The sequence below is a fragment of the Nansenia antarctica genome (genome assembly GCF_963989245.1).
Source record: "Nansenia antarctica genome assembly, chromosome: 5".
In the NCBI taxonomy this organism is placed as follows: Eukaryota; Metazoa; Chordata; class Actinopteri; order Argentiniformes; family Microstomatidae; genus Nansenia; species Nansenia antarctica.
Window position 1 is genome coordinate 17,866,867 of NC_137690.1, and position 12,656 is coordinate 17,879,522.

At 40.8% G+C, this 12,656-nt stretch overlaps 3 protein-coding genes across 4 annotated transcripts in view; 1 reads left to right on the top strand and 2 right to left on the bottom strand.

The window, feature by feature from the left end:
* On the bottom strand, window positions 1–3,725 carry ppp1cc (protein phosphatase 1, catalytic subunit, gamma isozyme). The gene is made up of 7 exons (XM_080532110.1): window positions 3,408–3,725; window positions 2,951–3,082; window positions 2,324–2,554; window positions 2,087–2,191; window positions 1,705–1,928; window positions 1,416–1,550; window positions 1–641 (listed from the first exon to the last, which is right to left on the bottom strand). Exons 1-7 carry the CDS (start codon window positions 3,460–3,462, stop codon window positions 552–554), a joined length of 972 nt encoding a protein of 323 aa, XP_080388236.1. The 5' UTR covers window positions 3,463–3,725; the 3' UTR covers window positions 1–551.
* A 671-nt stretch (window positions 3,726–4,396) lies between these two features.
* On the bottom strand, window positions 4,397–6,020 carry myl2b (myosin, light chain 2b, regulatory, cardiac, slow; the record flags this gene model as incomplete). Of its 2 annotated transcripts, XM_080531199.1 has the most annotated exons (6): window positions 5,934–6,020; window positions 5,526–5,601; window positions 5,289–5,393; window positions 4,810–4,888; window positions 4,664–4,712; window positions 4,397–4,501 (listed from the first exon to the last, which is right to left on the bottom strand). In XM_080531199.1, the coding sequence occupies exons 1-6, from the start codon at window positions 5,967–5,969 to the stop codon at window positions 4,397–4,399; spliced, it is 450 nt and encodes a 149-aa protein (XP_080387325.1). In that variant the 5' UTR covers window positions 5,970–6,020. The 2 variants fall into 2 exon arrangements, with proteins under 2 accessions (XP_080387325.1, XP_080387326.1); XM_080531200.1 differs by lacking the exon at window positions 5,526–5,601 and having other exon boundaries at window positions 5,900–6,017.
* A 4,891-nt stretch (window positions 6,021–10,911) lies between these two features.
* Window positions 10,912–12,656, top strand: part of cux2b (cut-like homeobox 2b) — a gene marked incomplete at its 5' end in the record, with an annotated part of 84,417 nt that continues 82,672 nt past the window's right edge. The window contains one exon of the mRNA XM_080532114.1: window positions 10,912–10,974. Within this exon, the coding sequence (XP_080388240.1) occupies window positions 10,912–10,974 (63 nt within the window). The remainder of the gene's footprint in view (window positions 10,975–12,656) is intronic.

The following is a 12,656-nucleotide window of genomic DNA, read 5'->3' on the forward strand; positions in this document are numbered from 1 at the left end:
GTTTATTAGAAAGATTTAGACATTACAATAATGCTTTATTAACTTGTTTAATTCAGCACAAGACTTCAAAATTGTGATGTGCAGGCGCAGAGTGTGGATTTCGTGTCCTATGATAAAGAAAGTTATACAGAAATAAACAACTGTTTAACAAGTGTTTGTGATATTATCCACAGTTGTTTAAGAACCATTAATATTCATCATTGACAGTGAGAAACAGGTGATGACAGAACTTGATGAGACATGAAATAAACTGGGAAAAACTGTGCACAGCTTCAAACAAGGCATTTCTGTGCATAATCAGCCTTATTGTTACATTGTTCCTGATTGAACAGTCATATGTGGCAAAGACTAGTTGCAATGGAGTGCAAAACACCTGAGGTTTTCATGGTGACATATCCATTGACCCTTGTGGACAAAACAAGAAAACATTTTGCTTTCATCAGTTTGGAGTGGATATCATTTGATATTGGCAGCACCAAAGGCAACCAAGCCTTCAAATGCTAAAGATGAAAGCAGAACAAAGAGCAGATCATATGTCCACTCATGCCACCTTATTTCTTGGCTTGCTTGGTGACCATGTTCCGGGGCGGAGTCACTGGACGGCTGCCGTTTGGCTTCTTCTTCTCCGCTGGTTTTAAAATCTGCATGGACACAGGTAACAACTGTGAGATGTGGTTTCACCAACTCAACAATACAGAGTTAAACTTAAGAAGCGTGTTCAACTTTATCCAACCCACTAGGGCACCTGAGCAAATACTTTTGAGTCATATAGAAAGACTTTAACTTTTACACTGGATGCTACGTTAGCACCTTTGAGCATTGCATTTATCCATTCATGAGGAGTATGGATTCAATAAGTTAATTCTAGAAGTTCAGTTAGCTGATAAACTGAAATCAGATACAGAAGTCCATGAACTGCTATCCGCTTGTTAAGTCGTGACGTGTTTCCGGGGCCAACGTTGTCTGAGGCGCTGTCTTCGAAATGGAGAAATAATAATAATAATTAATTATATTTATATAGCGCTTTTCCGAGGCTCAAATACCCTGACAATATGGAGAAAACGGGAAAGTGCTGTGTCCCTTGTTGAATGAATAGATCCGAGTCTAATAAACGATTAAACTGTCATTCTACCGCTGTAGTTCACAGGTACTCTGGTGCGGAGAATTTCTGATTTGGACTCGGAAATAGTTAAACGTCACTTTTGACGTCAGACTTAACAAGCGGATAGGTCTCTGTTGCCCAGAAAGCACCAACATGGCTGCCATGGAATTATGTGGTGTGATGTAAACATATCATACTGGTTGACTAAAATGTCAATGGTCAAAACTTTGTACATATGTCTCTGGAAGTACTGACACATTTACATCCATAAGACAGTCAATCACATTCATGATGACATTTTCCTAAATCCCACCTGAAAAGAGCACATGAGGGTCTCGTCCACACTCATCATGGCACCAGCATTGTCAAACTCCCCACAATAGTTGGGTGCTGAGAACAAAGTCACAAGCTGTCTCTTTGCGAAAAACTCATAGCCGTCCTCAACAACCTGTCAGTAAAGAACCGTAGCAGAATAGGAGGGGAAAAAACAAACAAGAACAAAAGTCAGATATATGACAATAAAATATATATGACAATAAAATACATTCAAATCAAGGCTGCCAGTAACAACATGGAATAGGACTGAATGTATACAGACTTACCTGATGAGCACGACAGATCAAATCCAGGTCATGTTTGTGCAGGAACTTAGCCACCACCTCTGAGCCAAAGGTGAATGACACACCCCTGTCATTTTCCCCCCAGCCAAGGACATCTTTGTCTGGATCAGACCAGAGCAGGTCGCACAGGAGGCCCTGGTCTGGTACGTCTGTGGGGCGCATTACACGTCTGATCTGCTCCATGGACTGAAGGTCTGGTGACAATCCTGAAAATCACACATGGAGACAAGCACATTATAAGTTTAACCACTACAGTGACCTCTATTGTCAAATATGAAATTTAGCAGGGTCAAATGAGGTTAAGCAAAAAAAATAAAAAAAAGAGTCCCTCCAGACCAGGACCACTTCAATGGCAAACCCCTACCTCCATGGCAGCAGAAGATCTTCTCATCAACAATGGCGGCAATCGGGAGGCAGTTAAAACAGTCTGTAAATGTTTTCCAGAGCTTGATGTTGTACCTTCTTTTACCTAAAAGATGAGGATAAAACATTGATAAAAGTAAACTCAACCAATGCACGTGACAGAAATGTAAATGTATATCCTATATTCTAATCAACTATTGCAGGGGGTTATTACTATGACGATGCCTCAGTAACTCACACTCATCATAGAATCCATATATTCTGTTGATTGAGGCACACTCATGGTTTCCCCTCAGCAGGAAGAAGTTCTCCGGGTATTTGATTTTGTAGGCCAGCAACAGACAGATGGTCTCCAGGGACTGCTTCCCTCTATCCACATAGTCTCCCAGAAATAGGTAGTTACTCTCCGGAGGGAAGCCCCCATATTCAAACAGCCTCAATAAGTCGTAATATTGCCCATGGATGTCACCTGTAGAAAGCAAACCAATGTCAGCCTCAAAATTCTCAAGTTCAGGCATCTAGCCTGGTACCAGAGCAGTCAGAATATCTTCTCCATTTCACTTAGTTTTATTCCACTGCCTAACCATCTGGATTCAGTAAGAGCAGTTCCAGACTGGTATTCAGTGAAGTGAAATGAAAATGAAATAGAGCATCTGTCTGGGTCCAGGCTAGCAGCATGTGTCTACGACACTAGGGTCAAAGCTGGTAGAGAACATAGGCTACAGCGGACATGATTCAAGTTGCAACCATAGAATCAGAACCATTCTAATGATATGCTTTCAACATCATTCATGATATAAATCATAACAGTTTCCAAACCTAACATGTAGGCCTATTCCTTAGAATACGCCATGTGGTGACTCACCACAGATCTTGAGCGGTGCTTCGAGCTCCAGAAGAATGGGTTGACTGAGAAAGATCTCCCTGGACTTGAGGCACAATCCTCGGATCTCGCCTTCCTGCAGCTGCACATTCTTCCCAGGCTTCGCTCCTCTGACTGCGAAAATAATAATACACACAAACCTGTCAGCAACATTACCTAACATTATCTAACCTGTCCTCGCCAGCTTGATCTCCGATATCATAACCCACCCTGAGGTGGAGGAAGTTATCATCAGAGTAAACCTAGCCTAAAGCCACACCGTTTATTCAGCTTCTTGTGTTGGCCAGAATCACCTCGGGATGAGGGAACAATATCAATATAGCTTATGTGATGCAATCTCGCACAAGCTAAGCCAGATAACATATCTAGCGAGTTTAGGACAATATTTGTGTTGAGTATATCGAACAAGGAAGCTAACTCCAGTTGTACCATTCCTTACCTTCTAAAAGCCGCTGGATGATACTGTCTATATTGAGTTTGTCAACATCGGCCATTGCGACGCAAAAGGGCTGAGGAAGGAGAGTCGCAGTGAATCTGGGGCTTGTTAGCTAGCTAGCTAGCTTCGCTAAATCGCTGATTTCGAGAATAAAAATGTGTAGAGACAAGACCCTACTTATATGTTGTTATCATTTACGCTATCTACTTAATTACTTCGACAACCCAGTATTGCACAAAAAACATCTAACATTAGCTGTCGTCTACCGGAATAAAAGAAATGTTAGCCGCTAGCGATGTCCTCTGATTTAGCCACACCTCTCCCAGGTTCTTCACAGCAGAAAACGCAGCCAAAGCAGCAGGGCCCCTTGGTCACAGGGCTGGCTGGACTGGACCGCTGCTGCCCTCTACTGGCCTGGAATATGCAAGTCCACGTGTGTAACACGCCACCATGTGGCACAATGTGCCAGCCTCTACTTTCACCTCCTTTCTTAGTTTCCTTTTTTGGGGGGAAATATTTATTGGATCAAGTTGTTTTTGTAATATGATATATGAGTTGTGAGACGAGATGTGTGAGATTGTCAAAACAAAGGACTTTCTGACAAAGACAGACATTTTATTCACTGTTTAATTAGAAATAATGCTGAAGGTTTTAAAGCCCTTGTCCACAGGACAAAACACGAGAGAAATGTGTGAACAAATTTAGCAAATGAAAACTTGTGTTTATGGCTGGGGCTAGTACATCAAGGTCTGCTTTGGAGGACTCATTTGCAAGTAGTGTAGTATTTTATCTTGATTACAGTCCACTTACTGTATATGATAGCCACATTATAAATAGACTCAGAGCTACTTACATTTTTAAAAACGTTTTAAAAGCTCTTTATTTACAAGTCAACCATGCATATCTCATCGACATCTCATGCACATCATAAACATACATGTGGCTCTGATGTACAGAGAGTAACAGGGGCAGTCTTAACAGGGGAGGTGGAATTATTCTTGGTCCTTCTCCTCCCCGTGTGTGATGATGTAGACCAGGTTTTTGTAGTCCAGGTTCCCAGCCACGTCTGGAGGGAAAGCAGTGAACATCTGCACCACCTGAGTATGGAGAGAAAAATCATCCTGTTTGAGTGGATGATTTACATTATGCATAATGTCTAAAAGTGATAAGTCACTTTATTTACACAGATTTTCTCCCTGTGTCTATAAAGTGATTATATTAGTGTGTCATTTAACGTAGTCAGTGATGGTGTGTCTCACCTCTGCAGGAGAGAACCTGTCAGCCTGGGTTGTCAACATCTCTGTCACACTATAAAGAAAGCCATGGTGATGAGAGGTTTATAGACGCGTTGTCCAATACATGTAGTCCTGTAGTCAAAGTCTATAGACAGGTTCTGCACACTCACAAGTTCTTCTTCAGTGTCCCCTTCCCTTCCGAATCAAAGACTTTGAAAGCGTTGAGGATGGTCTCCTCTGCGTCAGCACCTGAGGAGTGACAGACACAAGCTGCTCAGTTTGACATTAGGGTTTTATCTCAAGTGCCATTAACTCATCGAGACACCGTCTCAGAGAAGAGAACAGTCAAGCCTGTGCATCTCATTCTTGGGAGCAGCATTATTTATGGGTGTACATTTACCTGAGAGTCTTTAATAGATAGCCTACAGATACATTTCACCATTGCTACAGTGAATCCCATAATTACAAGTAACTCTTACCTATATTCTTATCATACGTAATTACTATGTAATTACACTGTTGTAACTATCAGGGAACTAAAATAAAGGTTTCTCAATCCTCATCCAAAGTCCCAAGGTGGTCAAGTGCAGAAGGATGCTCCCTCCATCCCCTCCATCCCTCCATCCCTCCATCCCCTCCATCCCCTCACCCTTTAGCTTCTCTCCAAACATGGTGAGGAAGACTGTGAAATTGATGGGCCCTGGAGCCTCCTTTAGCATCCCGTCAATCTCCTCTTGCTTCACATTTAGACGGCCTGCAGTGAGAACAGGAATTAGGGACCACAATGTTGACTAGTCTCATTCGCAGACAAAATAGCCTGGGGATGAGGTTACACTGTTTACATAGTCACACAGTGATATGCCAAAAGGAATTCCACCTACTGTACCTAAAGCTGCAAATGTGTCCCTTAGGTCATTCTTGTCTATGAAGCCATCTCTGTTCTGGTCCATTATAGTGAAGGCCTGTTCAGGGTTGATCACTGTTAGTGTGTTGATGACAATCTGTGTGTGTGTGCGTGTGTGTGTGTGTGTGTGTGTGTGTGTGTGTGTGTGTGTGTGTGTGAGGGGGGGGTGTTGTGTGTGTGCAGGGGGCGGGGAGTGAGTTCCTCACAACTAGTTCCCAGCTTGAGAGATTGTGGGTGTATGTAATGTAGTGTGTGTACTGTATGTGTGTGTGAGTGCGCATGTGAGTGCATTGCATGGAGTGTGCGTGTATATACAGTATTTATGCAGTACATGCATCAATACTGTATGTACACACGTAAAACACATAAAAAATGCAGCTGAGCACTGACCTCTTTGAACTCCTGGATTTGGGCCTGTTCAAACATGGAGAACACATTGGAGTTGGCTCCCTCTGTTCTCTTCTTTGCTTTTCTGGGTGCCTGGGTTTGAGGAATAAATCTTGTTTAGATTCAATTCAGCCTGCATCAGCCTGCACCGTGATCATCTGTGACTGGGTTTGTGTTTGATGATTGATTGTTGTTCATCATCTCACATATTATGAGATGACTACAAACTCATACCAGCAAACTTGATAATCTATATCTGACTGGGTCCTACCTCACACAACAGACAAGATTGATGCTGTAGTGCACATTTCATAATGAAGGCTTAGAATCCCTATCATTTTGTCATGGAAATATTTACAAACTCCTCTCCTCTCTGGGAGTTTATAATTAGCACGGTGAGGGAGTGGTCGTCTTGCTCTCAGAGCCCCTGGATCAGATGAGGGATTACGCTTTGAGGCCTGGGTGTTGACAGGGCGGTGCACTGAGCCACATTTGAGTGGAAATCCCATGAAGGCAAGGATTATGCAGAGCTATTTACACGACTGCCACAGAACCGTGAAAACAGAGCAAGGGAATGCAGTCTGATGACATCACGCTGCTTGGATTCACAGGCCTCCCGACAGCTGCTGTCTAACGTTCACTGAGGATTAGCCATCAAACAGTTGTGCTTCACAGCAGAAGGTCATTGTGCCACTTGATATTTTACTCATCTCATCTTGGTACTTGTCTGCTCTAAGACATGTTTAAGAGGATGCACACACAGATAGCACTCATCCTGAACATATAAACTGTAAAAGTTTGCATCCCATTGCTGCGTCCCTATTGACATCCACATCACCTCTTTAAAAAAAGATGAGTGTTCCAGCCCTGCTTGTGGAGGCGCATGGATGTTTTCAAGGAGAGAATGTTTCCTCTCCCAGAGGTCTATGTTTGAAAGACTGAGTCTTTCATAAACGCTCAGAAAAAAAGTTATGGACAAAGCAACTCAAAACATGAAACAGTCCATTGGTCACTATTATTATTCCCTTTCAATGTCCTTAGACACCAACTGTAATCATCTACCAAAACTCATTTTACACACACTATGACCAAGCACACCATAAGAAGTGACTTGGGAGTGTCCACACAGAGACACAGCTCACTACAACTCCATGTTCCATGCAAAGATGAATACATGGCCCTCTAACCCTTCCTAGGATCATATGTAGTCAGCAGGATATCATGGAGTATCTAGCATTGCACACTCACCATCTCTCTATAGAAGCTGGATGGGGATAAAGAGGGATCCTGATGCTCTGCGATGGGACAACATTGTCACCAGGGGGTAGATATATACTGATACCCCCACATCCCCCCCCCCCCACAAAGAGTGCCTGCCCATACACTATAAATACTCTATGCCTTCTTTAGGCAGTGTCACAGGTAGAGGAGTCTACTCCCTTGCCCTGCCCTGCCCCTTGGTCCATTGTCAATGCTTTAACCACAGTCCAATGGTCCATGACATTACTAGGACACAAGAATAACAGACCGGGTACAAATATGGCTCAGAGTAGAAAGCTGCAGGTTTGATTGGCAGCTCCCCTTGCTGGGCTCCATCCTCCAGCTGTCCTATTACTATTCTACAGGGACCACATTATGATGCGAGGCATTTCTGGGTGTCATAAAGAGAACTGAAAGTCACAGCTTTACTTGAATCTCTTTAAATTGATCATATTGGTGACTCTCTGAATATATCAAAACAAAGATAAAAGCTGGGACATGTTACATCTGGAGACGTGAGTACAATGAAAGTGCACGAACATGATCACTGAACTGTGTTAGAAAGTTCCTTTGGGGGTCCACAACTAAATCATTTGTTTGTTAATTTGAGTCTAGTGTGTTATCACAGCCATATTCTGGGGGCAATTTGAAAGGTTTGGTGATATCATTCTACAGGGACCACATTACAGTATGATGCATTATGACCACATACTGTAGCCCTATTGATCCTTTTACCAGAAAATAAAGGGTATATGAGGGAATTTCTCTATGACATTATCATACTGTTACATTGCTCTTCCTGGGGGCATTACAGTCATAGCTCAGTACATTATACATGGATATACATCTGGGAGGATAGATAGATAGACAGACAGACAGACAGACAGACAGACAGACAGACAGACAGACAGACAGACAGACAGACAGACAGATAGATAGATAGATAGGTTGATCGATCAATAGATCCATAGATCAGTAGATAGATAGATAGATAGATCAAACGATTGATAGATGCACTATAATCATCAGGGCATGTACAAGGAGGAAAGCAAGCAGACAATCTAGTCTTAAAACAGCAATCAGGCTTGTAATGAACCATATTCATTGCTTGAATGCTATATTGCTACAGTGCTGGTGCAAGACAACCTGTAAGTGTGCACTTGTAATTGAATGTGAAAGCACAATTGCCTTGGTTTGTCTGTCAAACACATGAATGCAGAATTTCTGTTTCACCACTGTCACCAGTGTGAACACTAAGTAGGTTGTATACAAAATCTAAAGATCTAAAATCAAAATCTAAAGATGTGCACTTCAAACCATAATGTCAGGCCCTTGCATTGGCTTGAATTCCATTTACTCCTCTTGTCCAGTAGGTAGTGCTAGCAACATACACCTGCATTTCCACTACCAATGAGTCTAACTAAACTGTACTTAATCTTGACTTTTTAAAATAAAGTCTGGAATGAATTAAACAGAATGTGAAGGTTTGCCTGCTTCCAATTTATGCAAGTTTTCTATTATGCTTTTTCCTCTTCTATGTGTATATTATTTCACTGATTGAATAATAGTGGACATTGCCTGGTTGTCACCTGTCTTTGTTGTTGGTCATTCAACATACATTTACATTGTATTTACATTTTCCAGACATGATCAAATATGTCAAATATAAAAGGTATGCCAGTCAAGTATGTGGCCTGGAGAATGAAACCTATGAGTGTGAGACTGTGTTTGGTGGATGAAAACTATTTCCATAATACACCTAGCCCAATGGGTTTATTGTGGCAACAATATTGCCATGAAATTGTCTTCCATATCAGCTCTGATTTGAATGTTAAGTTTCCAGATAAATCACTGCTAACTAAGATGTTATTGTTTTCTCATGAGTCTTGCATCTCACTCCAGCCCTCGAGCCATATACAATGCAATATTGCTGAAACTTTTAATAAGCATCCTTTAGTTTTCACCTCAGGTGTTTTCTGTCTGGTATGAGAATATCAAATTCCTCCCTTTGTTTAAAGTTACTAAAAGAATGACTTATATGCATAATCTCTTCCTTCACTACTAGTGCTTTTTCATAAGAGTGTCATGTATACCAGCTGTATGATGCACATACAGTAGTGATCTGTGCTGGCTTATTTGTGATCTGGACCACAGGCTTCAGCACAGGCATAAAGGGGATAGAACCTTTGTTCCTTTGGACAGAATTTTTGATTTTGCACTACTCGAAGGCAGCAAATTGAAGATAGCAAGAACATGCAGTGCCACTAGATGGAGCAAATGATGCCAATACATGTCTTTTTCAAGCTTTCCTGTACTGGTTTTAGTGCACAAATAATAAAATAACCACAACCATTATATACAAATCTGAAATGCCACTAAATGATGTAGAGAGATGTAAGTAAGTAGAATTATTTAAAATAATAATAATAAGAAGAAAATATTTCTGTAGAATGCCCTGAACATCCACTGAACCACTGAACCTTTCATGCTCATGTAACATTTTCAGAGGTGACATCATGTCATTACTGATTATAATGTGTGTGAATAATACTGTGCTACACATCTAAGAGTGATGGGCACGAAGGCCAGCATGTATCACAAATATTCACAAATCTACAATCATGTGCTCTTTAAAAGCAACACATTGAAATAGTACTCAGTATATATTAGAATAGTCCATTGACTGTGAGTCCCCTGGAGAGAGTCCAGGTAAGAGGTACCAGAGATCTGTAGTAATCCTAGTGTACCACAGATACGTTCTTTCTTTTTAAATAATTTTGATTTAGAATGTAATCTATATTCATGATAGACCTTATTATAATCATGTTCATCTGTAACCCCCTGAGGGCATTGCTGAGGGCATACTATGCCATTTTTTGTTTTTGCTTTTGTTTTCAAGCATAAAAAACTATCCTAGATACACATATTCATAATAATAATAATTCAATTATGTAATGTCCCAATAGGGAAATACATTGAGCTGCTAAGTATTACTCCTAGATACACTGGTCAGGAATCAGTTCCAATAATGTGAAATTCAATTGCCTTTATGTAAGTAATTATCCAGAGTAGGATATAATGCATTATAAATGTATCTGCGCTGAATTCGATACAATCCAAACTGACCTCATAGCTTTGTAATTGTCCCATAAGTGCAGAAATACACAAATACTGTTATTTGTAGCCTATAAAAATAGCCTAACATAAAAAGTGTTAATTGTTTCCATCATCATGATCATCATCACCATCATCATCATCATCATAATCAGCTAGCCTATCATTTAATTAGGACTCTAACCTATGCAATTCAGGAACACATGGTGCTTTATTGTAGCAACTTCAGTATAAATGCATAAACGGAGATTTCCAACCACAAGGTTATAATGTTGCTCTCCTTCCCTTTTCCAGACGGTATTGATCAACCCCTTACGTCAGTATTGATAACTTTGCCAAACCAAAATCAAGTGCAATTGTCCAGTTAATCTCCGGGACTGCACAAATGCATGGATATTTCTTCTACTTTTGAAAAACACATGGGGGTTCACGAAGATATGGCTTGTTTTTTACCAAACATTTTGACGTTGAGTTCAGTGGACTTTCATGTATTCATGACATTTTTTTTTCAAGTAGAGCGAGTAATCGTAAACGTTGTTTAGCGAGGGGAATCCAGCCCACATATTTATTGCAGCCACTGGAAAAAAATCTCTTCAATATCCCCAAGATGGCCGCCGATGCGGGATCGATGTTTCAATATTGGAAGAAATTTGATCTACGGCGGCTTCAGGTTAGTGTTATCCTTTACCTTTGTTTCTATATCTCCACGCAAAAGGTAGCGTACTTTAACATGATGTGAAATATGTAGCCGGGGACTAATGCAGAACGAAATCGGCGGTGTTGCATTGATAGTTATTAGAAATTGATCCCCTACTGCCTTTGTTCAGTTCAATCATTGATCAGCGATGGAGCGACCATAGAGTAGCACAGGCGCTCTGCAGCCTGCCTGCGCTCTGCGCTCACCGCTGGGATCAGGACCATGGACATTGCCTATCTTTTTTATACGATTTTGTATTTAGAGCGCTCATCACTGGTGTAGATAGAGAACGGAAACTTTTAATGCCCTGATGAATCTTGCTCTGTGGACGTAACTTTTTACCAGCTTAATGTTTTATCCCAAACATGATGATGGTGCGTCTACGACTGGGTTTATATCTTTTGCGACATTGACTCTTATATTCAATCTGTATGATAAAACAGTATCTTTATTCTTGTACAACTTTGCTTAAGACGACTAGATTCACGGAAAGTTTTTTTTTGTTGACGTGCTATAACACTGCTTGTTCAAGCCATGGATTGATTGTTTTTTTCTTTTCTTTTGGAAGATAAAACGACTAGCATGCTACTTACTGTATATCGGGTTAAAATGAATAGAAAATGTAAAGCATAGTTGCTCAGCATTAATGCAAAGCTTGATGTTCACTATAGCTGTTTAGAAAGAACTATGATTTCACAAAATGTTCATTGCAGTTGATTGACATTTAGCCTAGACATTTCAGAGAAGTTTCATACGCTATATGAATTATTTAATTTGACTAACTTGGCTGAAATGTAGTGAACATTAGATTTTGATAGCCTAACTTTATATCCATATAGGAAGCTGTTAATTCATATTAAAATTCTTAGTTGGTATCACTGAAAAGCCACATTGTTGGCAATAATGACATCAAATCCGAGTGCGAATATTTCTGTGCGTCTCTACACGGAATATAGGTAGGGAAAGCTAAGCGATTTTCTGTTTTCACCCCCCCTCCCATCCTCTCAAGCCGCATTGTGGACTAGGCTATTCGGGCAAGGACTGTGTAATTGTATTCCCCGCTAATGTTTGTAAATCAGCCTCGGCCAGCGCAAGGGCACTGTCTCTGCCGTATGATTGATGCTCTGTAACATGAGAAATGACAAGAGCATGGCAAGCCAGGTCCCGCGGAAAAGCCTGCCGAGAAGAAATCAGATCTGTCCTGGGCTGTCTTGTGTGGCCGATTGTTATTCTGCCCCCCAATCGGTCGACTACTCTTGGTAGTAAGGGCGAGTTGAGCTATTGTTGTGTAGCCTACGCCGGGGTTGATTCGCATCTTGCCCGATGCTTTGCATCATTAGTTGGCAAAGACCCTAGTGTTAGTAGACAAGGCTCAGAACCAAATAGCCCATATCCTACTGGTTATGAAAGGGTTATTGAGCAAATCAACTATGAAATTCCTGTCCAAAAGGATCTAACTGAATAAAGTTGCACCATTGTGCTAAAGTAATCTAAAAATAAATAGGCCTAGTATTTTCAATTAACCAAATGAATAACAAGATACCGTAGACGTATGATCTCTTATGGGCTAGAATATATCATATGCAGGTAGACATATTAATTTGTAAAGTTGGCAATATAAATCAATGGAAAAATCCTTAATGATGCCGCCTCTG

Bases quoted from the DNA above. Each gene is read 5' to 3' on its own strand.
- ppp1cc (XM_080532110.1), bottom strand. From the start codon at position 3,462: ATGGCCGATGTTGACAAACTCAATATAGACAGTATCATCCAGCGGCTT. The intron at 1,929-2,086 runs GTAGGGGTTTGC...TGTGATTTTCAG, and splicing joins GATCTTCTGCTGCCATGGAG to GATTGTCACCAGACCTTCAG. The intron at 642-1,415 runs GTGGGATTTAGG...GTGTCCATGCAG, and splicing joins CCCTCATGTGCTCTTTTCAG to ATTTTAAAACCAGCGGAGAA.